Source organism: Mchenga conophoros, linkage group LG14 (genome assembly GCF_057382185.1).
Source record: "Mchenga conophoros isolate Kocher_MC1m ecotype Shallow Benthic linkage group LG14, M_conophoros_male_GT1.1, whole genome shotgun sequence".
NCBI classification, from domain to species: Eukaryota; Metazoa; Chordata; class Actinopteri; order Cichliformes; family Cichlidae; genus Mchenga; species Mchenga conophoros.
Window position 1 is genome coordinate 16404757 of NC_140539.1, and position 16065 is coordinate 16420821.

Here is a 16065-nt window from a genome sequence, read left to right on the forward strand (position 1 = left end):
AGACCAGCCACCCAGACAGCTGCTGGAACAATTGGTTTGCACAACCAAACAATTTCTGCACAAACTGTCAGAAACCGTCTCAGGGACGCTCAACTGCATGCCCGTCGTCCTCATCGGGGTCTTGACCTGACTCCAGCTCGTCGCCGTAACAGACTTGTGTGGGCAAATGCTCACATTCGATGGCGTCTGGCACGTTGGAGAGGTGTGCGCTTCACGGATGAATCGTGGTTCACATTGTTCAGGGCAGATGGCAGCTGAGAATGTCCCAGTTCTTGCATGGCCAGCATACTCACCGGACATGTCACCCATTGAGCATGTTCGGGATGTGCTTGACCGGCGTATACGACAGCGTGTACCAGTTCCCACGAATATCCAACAACCTCGCACAGCCATTGAAGTGGAGTGGACCAACATTCCACAGGCCACAATTGACAATCTGATAGACTCCATGCGACGATGTGTTGCACTGCATGAGGCAAATGGTGGTCACACCAGATACTGACCGGTTCTGGGTCCCCAGACCCCCAATAGCGCAAAAAACTGCACATTCCAGGGTGGCCTTTTGTTGTGGGCAGTCTGAGGTACACCTGTGCACTACTCATGATGTCAGATCAGCATCCTGATGTGGCACACCTGTGAGGTGGGATGGATTATCTCAATATAGCAGATGAGCCCACTACCACACATTTGGACTGATTTGTGACCACTGTTTGGGAGGGATGGTTATATTGTGTATCTGGAATGAATTTTAGGTCTCTACGTCCATCCCATGGGGAATGGGAGCAGTAACAAAGGTGTTGCGTTTATATTTTTGTTGAGTGTATTACAAACTAAGAAGAAAAATGAAAATATAAACAGATTACGAACTTGGAATGAAACCATAAACTAGACACAGACTAGGTAAACTAACACAAAGATCAAGACTGATTGACTACAGGAGACACTATAGGAAGGAGACAGAGACATGAGACCAAGACAGACTGGAAACGAAAGTGGAATTAACTAGACCAAGGAACTAAGAACTAGAAACATAAATAAATAAGCTTGGAAGCACATGGGAAAATACTGAACACCAAAGGACTAGGCAATGAAGAGCTAAAGCATAATCACATTATAAATCTAGAAACAAATCAAAAACCCACAAAACTGAAGAACTGGGTTCAAAGCCAGGGATCCTAATAGGTATATTTACAAAACTGGGAAAGGTTGTTTGCTTTATTAAGAATAAGACACTTTTGTGCATGTGGAAGTGAAAGAGAGAAGCAAGTAAAACGATGACTGGTGCCTAAAACATCAGGTTTAATGTAAAGTAACTTTATTGAACCTTATAATAAGTTCTCCCTTTGTTTAAAGCTAGGGATCTGATGATTTCATTGTTTCAGTGGATAACAAGCAACACTATGTAGCCTTTTTTTTTTTTTATCAATCAAGCCAAGACATTTGATCATAAATGCCTAAGCCAAAGACTTGTCAATGCAGGGTTGTCTGAAAAGAAAAAAAACAAACAAACAGTTGGATCGATTTAAAATTATTTATGAGGCTGGTCTCAGTGTGTACAGGTAGAAGGAAACACTTCTAGCTTCCTTAATGAAACAAAGGAGTGCCCCTGGATTCTGTTCTAGGGCCACTGTTATTTATTTTATATATGAATAATCATAATATCACTACAGCAAAGTTTAATTTTTATGCTGATGACATGTTCATATACTCCTCTGCACCCACACTTAATCAGGCTCTCTGTCATCTCCAGCCAGCATTCAGTGCAGTACAGCATTAACTGTGATTTAAAACGTTTTAAATGTTGACAAAACTAAACAGATCAAGATGTTCTCAAATTCAAAATCTAAACCACTGAACCTTTCAGGTATTACAACAGTTCAGGGCTTGTAACTCAGTCAGCACAAGTACTTAGGAATTAAAATTGATGACTCGCTCTCTTTTATAACCCACATAAGCAACCAGTGAAAAGAAATGAAATTGAAACTGTTCTTTTTTGTAACTTAGAACAAAGTTAAATCTGTTTGGTGAAAAACATCTACTATCAAACTCAATCAAATTGAATTCAATATTAATAACACGAGAACACAAAAGTTTATTATTGCAAACTAGTCTTTGCATTCAAATAAGTGGGAGGTTATCATGTTTGTGGGATTTGCACATTTCCCACATTTACTGAAATGGCAGCTAGAGTGCTGCCATGATCTTTTGACCACATCCTTCAAACACATCTGTTGATCTGTATTTTAACCTCAGGCAGATTCATTTCAGGTCTCAGCTCAAAATAACTGAATTCTAATTTGTATATTTTTATATTATTTTCTTACATCGTGCGTACTTGCAGGTGCAAAACACACGAATAAAGTAAATATTACAAATTGTCTCATCACTTCTGTGACCTAATGACCTAGGTCACAGAAGTGACCTAGGTCATTAGGCCTGTGACCTAATTATTTCTTGTGAAATGAATTTTTTGCAATTAAAACTATTTTTTTTTTAGATTCACCAATTTTGTGACTGCAGTTTCACGCCTACAATGAGGACTCTCAACAGAGATCATGTGCAACTGTGTCTGTGTGGGGTGGGGTGAGAGTATAAAGCTGAGAAGCAAACCAGCTCAACAACTTCCTCTCAGTGGTGACAGAGCAACATAACGAGAGGCTGAACATCGGTGAGTTAATACTAAAGTCTAAAATTGATCATTGTTACTACTAAAATTAATTTAAAAGTCAATAAATATTTTTTCTTGATTGAATTATATTATTTCAGTGAGTTATGAAAATGTTTTTTATACTTCACAGTTGTAAGGAATCATGGATTACGGTGACTATAATTACACATTTCCTGATGATAATAACACATTTCCTGACATTATTGAGTCTGTGACTCCTGAGATTCAGCCGATCCAGATAGTGGCTCTGGTCATGTACAGCCTTGTGGTCCTGCTGGGTGTGCCTGGAAATGCTGTGGTGGTGTGGGTGACGGGGTTCTGCATGTCCCGCTCTGTCACCTCCCTCTGGTTCCTCAACCTCGCTCTGGCTGATCTTCTGTGCTGCCTCTCCATCCCCTTGCTTATGGTCCCTCTGGTCCATGACGATCACTGGCACTTCGGTCCACTGGCCTGTATGCTCATCAGAGGCCTGTTTTACCTGGTGATGTACTGCAGCATCCTGCAGCTGGTTGTGATCAGCGTGGATCGTTTGTTGCTGGTCATTAGACCCATCTGGTGTCAGAACCACAGGCGCCCCAAACAGGGTGCTTATGGATGTGTTGCTGTGTGGGTCCTGGCCCTGATAGGCAGTATCCCACAGTTTGTGTACGCCAAGCAGATTGTGGCAGGTGACGAGAAGAGAGAGTGTAGGATGGAGTACACTGTAGACAGTGCCTGGCCTGTCTCTGCTTTTCGCTTCCTGATTGGATTCATTATTCCTTTCCTGGTTATTCTAGTTTGTCACTTGGTGGTTTTCAGTAACACACAGAGGAGAATGACACGTAGTCGGACTGGATCCAAGAAAACCCTGAGGGTCGTCATCTCTGTGGTGCTGAGCTTCTTCTTGTGCTGGATACCTCTGCACATCGTGGATTTCCTCATACTGACCACCCCTCGGGGTACTTATGTGAGTCCCAAACTTCACCTGGCACACGTTATAGCGCTCTGCCTGGCTTACTTCAACAGCTGCCTCAACCCTCTGCTCTATGTGTGTCTGGGTCAAAGCTTCAAAGACAGCATGAACCGCTCCCTGCGTAACATCTTCCGCTTCATGGGCGAGGAACCGACCACCAAGAAGAGTGTCACTAATGTGGACACCAAGAGCACCAGTAATGGCAAAGAAATGACAACAATATAACTCTCTTGCATATGGAGGACTGCTGTAACATAAACAGTTCTGTCATGAAGTTTAGCAAAAGACTTTGGCTTGGATTTAAGTCTGTGAACACAAATACACAAAAGTGCATTCATTTTTACAAGTTATGAAGATTTTTTTTTAGTGAATTTGGGTGGTAAGTCAAGTCAAATTTCAAGATTTCAAAAGCAGAACTGATAGTTACACTGTAAGGTTTCTATAAAAATCCATGTCATACGCAACAAAACACATGAAAGTTCTATTATTGGCTTTTACAGAAGAATTACTTCAGAGCATTATGTATATGATGCATTTTCTGACTTTTTGTCATGTTTTAGTATAGTTTGGTAGCAGAAATAAAATACATAGAGATTTGATTACTTTTTCGCAGTGATTATAGAAAAATGCTGATTACATCTTCTTGTATACATGCTGTTTTCATAGACCACAAGAGGGAGACACACTCTAAATGGCTGACACTCAATTTGCTGTAGAACTCTTTGAAAATAAATCAAAACTATTAATACCAGTTATAACTGCTATTAACAGTTATGATTTTCAGTTATATATCTCTTTTAAGCCCCAGTAAGTTTCAGAGCCATAGGTGCTTAGATTCTATTAATAGCTGGTGGTTGGTCCTTTGCTACATTTTGCTAAATCTAAAATCAGGAATCTTGGAGTAGTTTTTGACTTTTGTTTACACTTTGAATGTTCATCTCAAATGTCTGCTTAAGAAACAAGTGAAGTCCCATTGTGTGACGCTCTGAACTAAATGTGTTTTTCATGCATTTATTTCATTATGTGTGGATTATTAAAATCCATTGTTCACTTCTGAACACTCCAGGTTGTTCTGAACACTGCTGCAAGGCTTCTGACTAAATCTTCCAGGTACTCTCATGTCCCACTGTTGCTGACCCAGCTGCACTGGATAATCATTAAATTCAGTCTCCACTTTAAGATTCAAATTTTGACCACGGACAAGCACCAGCATACATTAGTGAACTTTTACATACATCCTGTAACTCTCTACCTCTTGGTCATCACAATGACTTGGTGGTCTCTTTCAAACAACAGCTGATAAAAAATTATCTTTTTAAAGCTTGAGTTTGTGATGTTTATCTTGAAAGTTGATGTAAAAAAAATGTACATATATGTACTTATATTTCTATCTATATGATGTTGGTATTTTGAGGCGAAGAGACTGGAAAGAGACAAGAGCTACGATAAATAGTCAAATCTGGGGTTTGACCATCATTACATAACTATTAATATAGTTTGCTATTACATATCAAGGCTCAATACACACTATTGGCTGTATAGATACTTTGATACTATACTCAACAGAGAGAGTTGGTCATGAGCTGCAAATCCATCCATCCACTCATCCTACAGTGGATTACCAGTTAAGGTTAAAGCAGAGAGCTTAGAATCACATGGGGGGAAAATGTATTCTTGAAAGTTTTCAATCAGGATTTCTGCATTTCTAACTTTTAACATATAAAACAGAACCTTAATTTTTGCATTATATGAAATATTAAGAATATATTAACCTTCATTTTGCTTGTTAACACATTGTCTTTTTTGATTTAAGAATAAACAAAAAAGTGCTAAAATATCAAAACTGAGTGAAATGCTTTCTTTATTTACAGTTGTTCCAAACAAGTCCACATATTTATTTACAGTGTGTAGGTCCCAGTGTTTCAGGGAATCTGTGAGTTTAAACATGCATGCATGAATGTACACAGGCCCCTTAGTGTGGCCTCTAATAAATCCATCCCTGACACATGGATGTCTGGTTCTTTATGCTCACTGGCTGCAGAGGGGAGGTAGTAAGAAGTTCACTGCAGTGAATCCAGGACATACTAAGAGGAGCTCAGTAACAGCTGGATATGCAGAGGTGTGCCCTGCTGAGAGACTCACAGTTGGTGCAGGATTTTTGAGTCTGCAGGAAACCAAATTTAAACATGGTTATTCAGTTACGTTTTAGCACTCATACCACATTCAGAAAAGTATCCTAACCCTTTTCTAAATCGTTCCCTTGACTTTCTTACAGAGGATTGTGAATTTGTAGGAATAGGGAGATATTAATTCGCACAATTCTAGTGGATTAACTCCAACATTTCAAGTGCATTGCAAAGTTTAGTTGTAGATTTTTTGCTAATATGTCGATTTTTGCTTGCGTTTGAATGCAGTTTAGCACAAAGAATTAAAAGAAATTCCTGTTTACTTTATGACTTTCAGCAAAAAGCATAATCTTTAAAAAAGACCATCAGAGGTTATTATGAAATCTGAACACAGCAAATTTACCTAGTATGTTTTAAGGCCCGTATCACAAAGATTTGATATAGTTTTTAGACTAATAATGTGACTTGGTGAAAATATCAGTAATACATTGATTAACCACAATTATCTGATGAGAGCAAATGAAACAGAGGAAAAACTGCCAGCATATTCAGTCACTCCGCTTCTAGGTGGTACATGTCATTTGGTATCAGTTGTCATCCATTAGAGCAGTATACTGCCCATTAGTCTTGTGTCTGATGGTTGTCAACTGGAAGATAAATGTAACCAGATAGTACAAATGAAAGATCTTTGAATAGATCATTATTCATGCCAATACATGTAAAGGCATCTCACTATGACATACTGTAGATTGAATATAAAGATGGGATGTGATATTTGACATAGGATTTGGTGGCAAGTAAGTTACTGACGAGTATGTGTTTAAAACTAGTTTGACGAGTTTCTCATACAGTAGTCATGACTTTAAGCGACCCTGAGCGGAATCTGAGAATCTTCTTCTTCAGAGCGTGGGAAGCTTTTATCTTGACAAAGGCTTTTGGTTGAGATGGGGTATTGGCAGTGGCTTGTGGTGAAGGAGAGGATGAAGAAGAGGTAGAAGCAAGGCGGGGTGGCAGCTGCTGGGGCCACACCAGCCCCCCGCTCTCATCTGAGTCGCTGGATAGCGAGCTGGAGGCTGGAGAATATACCTCGCTCATGCTAGACTCGGACTCTGCGGGGGCAGCACCACCATAGCTCTCCTCCCCCTGACAGAGAGGTGCGCTTTCCTGAAAGTCCTGCTGCCAGTGCTTGGCGTGCTGCTGTTGGTGGTAGTTCTGGGGTTGGGAATGGGAACAAGAAGGGCCGTGGCGAACTTTTCGAGGTGGTCGTCTGTGTACCTGCCCTGCTTGGACTTCCCCCTCATCTTGGCTGAGCTCCAGGTTAGATCGCCAGCGTCGGCTCTCGTTGTGGCTGTTGTAGACCACCTGGTGTCCTACAACCTGGTTTTGATTCTGAGGCAGTGTATGAGGATCACCTCTGCCTTGGGGCCTCTCTGTGGTGCTGTACCTCCTCTCTGGAAGCACCCGCTGACCCAGGAGGCTGTTTTCAGACTGGGATCTATTGGTTTTACTGCTTGACTTCTTGGATCTCTGTCTCTCGCTGTGATTTTTCTTAGATGCTCTGTACTTGAGGTGATCAGGAGATGTGAAAACTTGGTTGGACTTTGGCTGCTCTTGGTTGTAATGTCTTGGGGAGCACAGAGGGGCATGACAGGCTTGTCCAGGAATATACTGAGCACTTACTAAACTGTGCATGTGAAGAATAGGGGGATGTAGATAATGATGGGGGGATGGGGGTTCACAACAAAGGTCAAGAGCCCCAACTCCACAGTTATGGTCCAGTGAGGGCGGAGGGGATGGTAGCCTTCCAGCCAGGGAAATTAGATTGGGCTGGGGGTAGGGCAGCGCTAAATAACAGTCCTCCTCCAAAGATGGGGCCTCCCCACCACAGGCCTCTCGCTCCAGGTCACAACCCCATCCCTGGCCATTAGGATTTGTAGAAAGGTCACCATGGGGCTGAAGATGATGATCAGAAGGGCGGTGCTCTGTGGTTAAAGAAGGAGTTATCCTGTGTAGGGAGCTGTGTCCAGAGCCACTGCAGTATGGGGGGTCAGGGCTAAGAGTGGTGCGAGGCTGACAAGGTCTTGGTGTGAGGGTATGGCGTTGGATGAGACTCAGGATGTAACCCTCTACCTTCAAAGCCAGCTGATAGTCCTCTTCGGTGACCTGATCCTCTTCAGGTTGCTGCTCCCAGCCACCATTGTCTCCGCTGGGGTCCCACTGCCAGGAGTCAATGGCAGTGCCCTCCTCAGCAATACCCTCAAGAGGTGGGTAGGGGGCAGAGAAAGAGCGGGGTAGCGTGGTGCGTAGAAGTGGTGCATCAAATTCTCCATCCAGCATAAGGGGGTCTCCTGATTGCAGAGAGAAATATTGAGAAATAAGTGAAGTAGTAAGTAAAATCATCCTGAATGCATAACTATGAGGTGATCAATAAAAGTTCTAATAGTTAAACAGTAATAAATAATCTCAAAACTAAGAGTCTGCAGCCATGCCACTCTCAGTCTGTTCCCATACATTTGCAATATTAGCATTTAACAAAAAGACAAATAATAGAATTGCACTTGTTATTAGGCTGGGTCTGACGCATCCTCATCTTTGACCTAATAAGATGGTAATCAGAACAGAGCCAAAATCCAGTCTACAGAAAACCCTAAAATAAAAAGAATAAGTCTTCTAATGTTTATTAAGCCTCTTTCACATAAAGACAGTTGACTAAGAGTCTGCTGTTTTCTCATGCTAATATGCAAAGAGTATGTGCTAATATGTTAATCATTTTACTTCAACAAGAGCACATATGCAGGTTTCACAATATCTCAAATCTTCCACGTCTGATAGTCTTGCTTACCCACAGACTTTGGCCTGTCACTGGTGTAAGCCCAGGAGGAGACACTCTCTGTGGGCTCAGTGGTACAAGATTTTCCTTTTGGTGACTGACCTTCACTTGATTCATAGAAACCTAGGACACAGTGTAATTAGTGTAATTAACTCATCGCAATTTTAATGATTTCTTTGAACTGTTTTTTTTCCATGGTGGAATGATTGCACAGCATGCATCTTTAATGACTTGGTTTGGGATTTTCTTGAATGTACACAGGGTCAAAAGGATACATACAGGCTCATATATGCACATATATGCACAGTCACTTAAATCTTTTAATGAGTGATGCTGAAGGTTCTGCAATGTCTTTTAATTGAACAACAACAACACAGCCTATTAACTTCTAATTAGTGAGAGGTTAACAGGCCTTATATTGTACAATCATTTTACTCTGGAAAAAGAAGGGTTCAAAGAAATCTTTAAAATCCTCAAATTACCATGACATTCACACAGATTATGAGTCTATGTAAACTTCTGATCATAACTGAACAGAATTAACCACATCCCACGCATATCGTTGGACGGTGGGAGGAGAATCCACACACAAAGGCCTCAAACTGGACTCAAACCTAGGACCTTCTTGCTGTGAGGCAAAGGCACCAATAGAAAAAGAAAGGCTTATCTCATCTCTTATAACTCATTCCACTCCTCAAAAAATAGAAAAGTTTCTCACTGCATTTCACAAATAGGCCACAGATTAAAATCACAAACAACTGGAGCATAAAGGAACAATAAGAGCAGAGACTCAAACATGAAATACAAAGAACACAAGTTTCGTTCAGCTGAGCAACACTCTGGAAAAAAACAACTTCATTTACTGAAAAAAGGGAATTATATAGTGTGTTTGCACTTTGATTTCACTGCCTTGCAGAAATAAGTACCAGAACTCGGTCGACTGTTGCCAGTTTCTCCTTGGGCTCTGTCACAACAGTCATCAGCAGCGTCGATCCTCAGCTCTCCCACCTGCTGTTCCAGCGTTTGCATTAGACCCCACGGGGAGCTCTGAAGAGCACTCTGAAAAACAGGCAAACATGCATTCAGACTATTTTCTTGCAGTCTGTAACTGGTTGAACTGATGGGAAAATAAATGTTAAGTAGACAGTACGAAGCAAAAATGATTGATTTTAGGAACAAAGCAAAAAAACAAAAAAAAATTCCAGCAGTGTTTGTAGTTTAATGAGTGCTTTCTGGATATGCTAATGGCAGAAGCACAGCTGTGAATCGTTCGCAGCTTGTTTCTCCAGCTGCAACATTGCTCCTAATTTATAATGCCTGAAAATATTAAAACCAATAAATAAAAATAACAAAGCCAAAACTCTGATGCAGAAGTGTGTAAAATCGAAACGTGGCCATCACATGACCATCATTTATAAAAGCAGGCTTACTGAAGAGGTTGAAACATGAATAATTCATAGCACTGTGAAGGAGGGGGAAGAGGGAGGGTGGGGTGTTATTTCATGTGGGTGGACACACACACACACACACACACACACACACACACACACACACACGTGCTTGCAGACACTCGCGAGCCAGATATACAAATAATTGCTCATTTAGCTCAAACCAGCAACAAATGAGACTGGGTATATGTTAAACATATGTTAAAGTCCCCCCAAAACAAATAAATAAATAACGCTGTCGTTCTTACACTTGTGTGTTTACCATTTGGAAGCCCACCCCGCTACCTCACACAGCCTTCCTCAAACCACTACAATCCCCCACCCTCCCATTTACCCATCTGTTTGTGGTAAAACCGAGTAATTAAACATGGTGGTTCATCCAGCCTGATCATTTTTTGCTGGTGTCATATTGACAGCATGTGACACACACACTTAACATGGGCACGCATTTCCATGCCCGTCTACCTGAATGGGTTAACACAAGTGCACAGACAGCTCTGTTTGCAAGACTTTAGAGGACGTTAAATGGACTTTGATTCACTGCCTGCAGGCTATCTTTCATTATGACAGCTAGCTGTCACAACCTAACCCTTCCTTGTTGCACTTGTGAGGAAGACAAGTACCCAGAATCTGAGTCTATAAACAAACTGTGTCAGCAACGTGAGTAATACCTTCTCTGATACACGCAGACCTAATACAGGCATTTTAGATGGCTGGATTTAATATGGCTGACACGCAACGCTCGTTAAGAGACTTCATTACCAGGCGATTGAGCGTGCCCTCATAACAAGGTGACACTTTTCACATTACACACTTCTCACGACAGACAACTCCTCCCTGAGCTCTGTCATCGTCGACACATGTAGCTGGATGACATGCAGAGAAGCTCGTTAGAAATCCTCTAAGAATGCACTGTATTATTAACAGACAACAGATAAAGATAATGCAGAATACTGAATAAATAAATACGTAAATAAATAATATCAGAGAATCAACACAGCATCAAAGCAGGGATTTGTTTATTTGGGTGGTGCTGGAACAAAGTGGCTTTTAAGCTGTGCTGTGCACCACTTTGGGACTTGAAGCCTTCATCCATAAAGAAGAAGCGCACACTCACTATGCAAAGGTGTAAATCATCAAGTACAACTGAACCAGCCAACCACTGTAAATGCCTGGCTATATAGGGATGGTAGGTTCAGCTGTTGCTCATCAATCAGCCACAGATTGCTCTAAAAGACTTCTGATTAAAATGTAATGAATTGTAGCTGACGAAAAGTCACCCAACGTAATCGAACATAAGAACTTTAAAAGTGTTTACGTATTGTGGCATTTTCTACTCCTCTATGTGGTCTATAAACAAACTGCATTAGGGTCAAATACATGCTCATTTAATCTTAAAATCTCAGGCTGCTTTTACAAATGTTTTCACCACAACTGATCTAATGGTGGTCATTCATTTGCAAAACATTCCCTGTAACATTTTGTGCAAGCGACATATTGGCATGCTAACATCAAATTAAAAAGATCACCAAACAGACATGATCATTCTTTTTGTGTTACAGTGCTGTTATTATCTATTCAGAACAGTAATATGTGAAAAGACAATGTTTATAACAGGAAGTGGCTCAATGTGTCTGAGAGATCTCTGTCAGTGCCTTTAGGCTCTAACTCCCCTGTCCTGCAGACTTAATGCAATCATAATGGAAGCACAGACAACCTCTTCACCCCAAATACTGTCACCTCTTTTGTCTCTGCTAGCGGCCTTATTGTCTTACTATAAACAAAGCGCTAGCATCACTATATCAATACTGTTTTGTATGGCAGAAACGTTGGGTGCTGGTTTGTGGTAAAGAAATGCTGAGAGGAGGGGAGGCTATTGGAAATCAATAAATCAATGATGCTATTTCAGAGTGGCAACTGACTGCCATCTAATTGTGGACATATGCACAAACACAGGGCTGGATATTAATTTATAACAAAAAAACAAACAAATCTCTGTGGATGAACAAACCATTTGGTTTATACTGTGACATTTTGCTTTGACTGCACTCTGTTATTACAGGTCTCACACTGGTTCCCAGACATGCTGCACACTGTATTATTGCTTCTTTTTTTTTTACTGCATCCTGCAGGCTGCTGGGGGATGGGGGAGATGAAGAACACTGTGCAGCCAGTCTCACTTATAGCCATTAAGCTGCTGTGGCTGTACAACACATCAGGACCACCTGTTCTCTCAGTGAAAAACACTGAGCAGCAGGTGAGGCCAGGTGAAACCAGGGACATGAACAGTGACTGGGCAAATTTTCCTGTCATTAGCTACTGCGCTTTAGTGTGTGTGCAGAACGTGATGCTGCAGAGTTTAATAAGAGTGGATTGTCTCTGTTGATATAGAAAGATACATTCAAATTCAGTCACACATTGGGTTTTTCTGCAAGACAACACAGAAGCAGGCAAAAGTGTCTCTGTATTTTTTTTTTTAGAAAGGACCAATGACCAGTGAAGGCCGGTGGGTCTTTGAAACAATATTGCCAGGATAAAGAAATCTATTGAACAGAGAGCACAAAGCATGCAGCCTCACTGCTGGACTCTCTATAATTAAAGCTATGTTGTGACTGGATCCACAGTGGGAGGCCGGAAACACACACACACACATGCACAGCACATGCACAAACACAAACACAGGGCACCCTGCCCCCCGTGTTTGCTCAGCTACTGATCTCTTATTTCTTCAGAGCACGTGGACACATTTTAAATTATTTGTTTTAGTTTGGTAAAATATATTCAGTGATTTTGGGAGGAAGTTCTTCACACGCACACAAAGAGTTTATCCATTGCATTGTGAATAGTATTAATTAGTTTCCTCTGAATCTGTTCAGTGTGCGCAGTGGCTCGTAGGCACAGCAGCAGGGTGCATGGCCTGCAAAGGGAATCCTTAAAGAAAGACTTGAAACAGGCTGTGCTCATGTGACTGAAAATTGCATAACTAAATGAGAGTCGATCTCAAAGTGAGCTTGTATCATAATTTTTGCACGTGTGTATCGTCTGTGTGCATATAATTCGTATATTTTCTGAAGCTTATTTGCTTGAACGGCTGTGTACACAAAGAAACCAAAGAGCACAAACAAAATCCAGTTGAGGTTTTTGTTTGTGTGCCAGAACAAAGCGCAGTAAACCATCATGCGAGTGATCAGTCACTGCTGAGCAGACTATACGTTCACTAATGATGCGCTGCTGTCTTAACACAAGGACACACACAGCCTGATTGATGATGCGCCAGCAGTTCAGCAAAGACACAAAACAATAGCAAAATCCACTGTAGATACAAACACACAATCCTGTAGAATGCAAAGATTTTTTTCTATGTGCCCAAACATGCAATAATTAAAAATTTGGTTTACATCCCCTAGGCCAATTAATATTCTTCAGAGGAGATTAAATAACATTTCAGAGCACATTTTCTCCCCTAAAATCACTTCTCCGCTGATGGATGCATGTGTGCCACATTCATACAAAATTCATATAATCCCTTCCACTCTCTCCAAAAACACACAGCAGGGAAGCTGAGAGGGAGGTCAGAGATTCGTGCTTTCCCAGCTGCTGTCTGTCGTCCCACAGCTGTCAACACCTTCAACACCACATACTGTATGAAGAAGGGGGGAAAAGAAGAAAAAAAAATTGCATCTCTCAGCCTGTTTGGGGCCACATTCATGTTCAAGGCACACACGATGTCAGTCTCATGGGTCAGTTGTTTCTATGTCACACCGTGAACTATACATTTTGCAGACTTTAACCTACACGCGAAATGAGATTGGGGATTTAGCTCGGACGCAGATGGTGACCTGATATCACGAAGACTCAATTTGAGGCTTCAATTAGAGTCCTGTCGGGTCCAAATATTCTCCCAGGACTTTCCCGTGTAATTACTCACACGCTTGGATGAGCGCAACAGTTAATAAACATCGATCCAAAGGCGAATTGCGCAGAAATGAAAACGGGGAAATTATGCGCCCTTGTGAGGAAACTCGTGTCACTCCTTCACTCGCCTTCACTCGTCACTCTCCAGCTGATGTGGATGAAATGCGCTGGCAGCTCCTAAGGCACCGGTGGACATGTGAGCATAACTGCGCGTGGCACTCTCGAAAAACTCACTTTATTTTGATCGTTAATTTATTTATTTATTTTTTAACAGAAAATCATATCATGTCATATTTCTAAAGCCAGTGCGGAGAGCCACCTATGTGCGCCTTTTCCTCTCACTGGGGCCTCGATCGCCATCATTAGTATTCTGCTCCATATGCGCCTATTGTTAGGGCCCCGGCGGAGGAGGAGGAGAAGAAGGGAGGGGGGGCTGGAGATGTGAAGAGGAGGAGGCTGATTTAATTTCTCCCTTTTTTCCACCCTCTTTAATAATGCCATGCTTTTGTAGTAATGTTGAGACAACACCAGAAGTTAAAACGGAATTAAACCTCACCGAGACATAAAAACTTGGGCAAAAAAAGAGAGAAAGTGAAGAAGAACCGTTTTCAGCGCAGATAAGTGCTCACTGGTGCGTGAAACTCCCCGTGTGAACCGCTGATGTAATGCTGTTAGTGAAACTTCTATTTGCCGTTATAGAACCAGTTTTAACCCCCTCCCCCCTCCCCGCCCGTTTTACTCTGGCAACATATCGGTCTTATTTTGCTTGAGCGTCACGTAAATAAAAACAAAACAAAACAACATTCCATGAATTACACGGATGCTAATGTTCACATAAAAACGTTAGCTCCACCAGCAACAGAAAAGCAAGAGGAATAATTCATCCATTTATGATGTGCGGAGAGCACAAATGAGAGCTTGTTAAGTGGAATATAAAAGTCTAGGCGGAGGGAACAATGGGCCATTAAATAGTCGGTCTGTGGCACAAACGGCGGCTGCTCCACCCCCTGATTTCGTTCCCCAGGGGCATAAATCTCAGCCAAAAAGCAGAGTAACGCATTACACCCTTTCAAACAGAGAGCCTATTAATCAAGTTGAGTAACTTTTTTTTCTTTGCAGCTAGACTTCACAGCAGCACAAAAGGCGCTGCCCAAACTAGAAGACCATCCAGCGGTCAAGCGGGTTTCAATGAGTCTACGCTGAAGGCTATTAGATATTCAAAAGTATGTAGAGTTGTGATGCATGACAGGGGTATAAGGTGGAGTTCTTTTATCACAGGGTGGGGTAATGCGGGAGGGCTGGAATGCAAACATACAGTTGCAGTAAAAGGCTCAACACAAACTTCTTACCAGCTGACGTCTCAGTGTCAAGTTTTCCTGGCCCCAGCTGCTGAAACATCTCAGCTCTCCTCTGGAGCTTTCCTGGGCAAGCGGGTCTCCCAGAGCCAGCGCCCCCAGAACCAGACACTCCTGCCGCTGTCTGCGGAGCTCCAGTTCGCATAGCCCGGCCAAACACGCCTCCAAGCGCTCTTTGGTTCGACTGCGTTCCACAGTTACGGGATACGAGAAGGCACGATGCATGCCTCTCAGATCCAGGAATTATGTGCAATGAAAGCTACTTAGTTCCCTTGTATTGTAGTTTGCGCTCTCCAGTTGACCCAGATTTACGAGGGCAAGCGCAGGCTATAAAGGGCCATGCTGTATCCCTTTCCTTGTGATAGTATGGTTGCCTTGGAGCTGCATGGTTCTCCAGACTGTCTATCCGCTATACATTTTCTATTTCGCAGCTGTCAAACGGCAGGAACAGAGCTCCGCCCTCTGCGACCAGCCACGGCGAAAAAGTGGGGCTCGAGCCTTCCGCCCCTTTGTAAATCCACTCTCAGCCTTCATTGGACACGAGGGGCTGGCGGGGTGATGCGCGTAAACGATGTCCCATCCCCCTTGATTCATGACAGCGAGGCGTCGACCTCACCCATCTTCCCATCATGGACCTACACTAATGTAATTCTTCAGGAGGCAGTAAAACGCATGAAGCAATTTAACGTCGCCAACGGAGAAATGAATTAAACAACGACAAGACAGGAAAAAAGGGCATCAAGTGAAGAGGATCCAATAATGTGATCGTCA

At 42.2% G+C, this 16065-nt stretch overlaps 2 protein-coding genes across 2 annotated transcripts; one reads left to right on the forward strand and one right to left on the reverse strand.

Moving 5' to 3' along the window:
• The first annotated feature begins 2521 nt into the window (after positions 1 to 2521).
• On the forward strand, positions 2522 to 5523 carry LOC146559519 (C5a anaphylatoxin chemotactic receptor 1-like). Its single transcript, XM_085245563.1, has 2 exons — positions 2522 to 2668; positions 2799 to 5523. Exon 2 carries the CDS (start codon positions 2811 to 2813, stop codon positions 3843 to 3845), a length of 1035 nt encoding a protein of 344 aa, XP_085101689.1. The 5' UTR covers positions 2522 to 2668; positions 2799 to 2810; the 3' UTR covers positions 3846 to 5523.
• dact3b (dishevelled-binding antagonist of beta-catenin 3b) lies at positions 5480 to 15801 on the reverse strand. Its single transcript, XM_085245562.1, has 4 exons — positions 15289 to 15801; positions 9503 to 9635; positions 8589 to 8699; positions 5480 to 8094 (listed from the first exon to the last, which is right to left on the reverse strand). Exons 1-4 carry the CDS (start codon positions 15517 to 15519, stop codon positions 6590 to 6592), a joined length of 1980 nt encoding a protein of 659 aa, XP_085101688.1. The 5' UTR covers positions 15520 to 15801; the 3' UTR covers positions 5480 to 6589.
• Between the last annotated feature and the right edge of the window lie 264 nt (positions 15802 to 16065).

Bases quoted from the DNA above. Each gene is read 5' to 3' on its own strand.
- LOC146559519 (XM_085245563.1), top strand. From the start codon at position 2,811: ATGGATTACGGTGACTATAATTACACATTTCCTGATGATAATAACACA.
- dact3b (XM_085245562.1), bottom strand. From the start codon at position 15,519: ATGCATCGTGCCTTCTCGTATCCCGTAACTGTGGAACGCAGTCGAACC. The intron at 9,636-15,288 runs GTAAGAAGTTTG...CCTGTTTTTCAG, and splicing joins TGACACTGAGACGTCAGCTG to AGTGCTCTTCAGAGCTCCCC. The intron at 8,095-8,588 runs GTAAGCAAGACT...CTCTGCAATCAG, and splicing joins TGACAGGCCAAAGTCTGTGG to GAGACCCCCTTATGCTGGAT.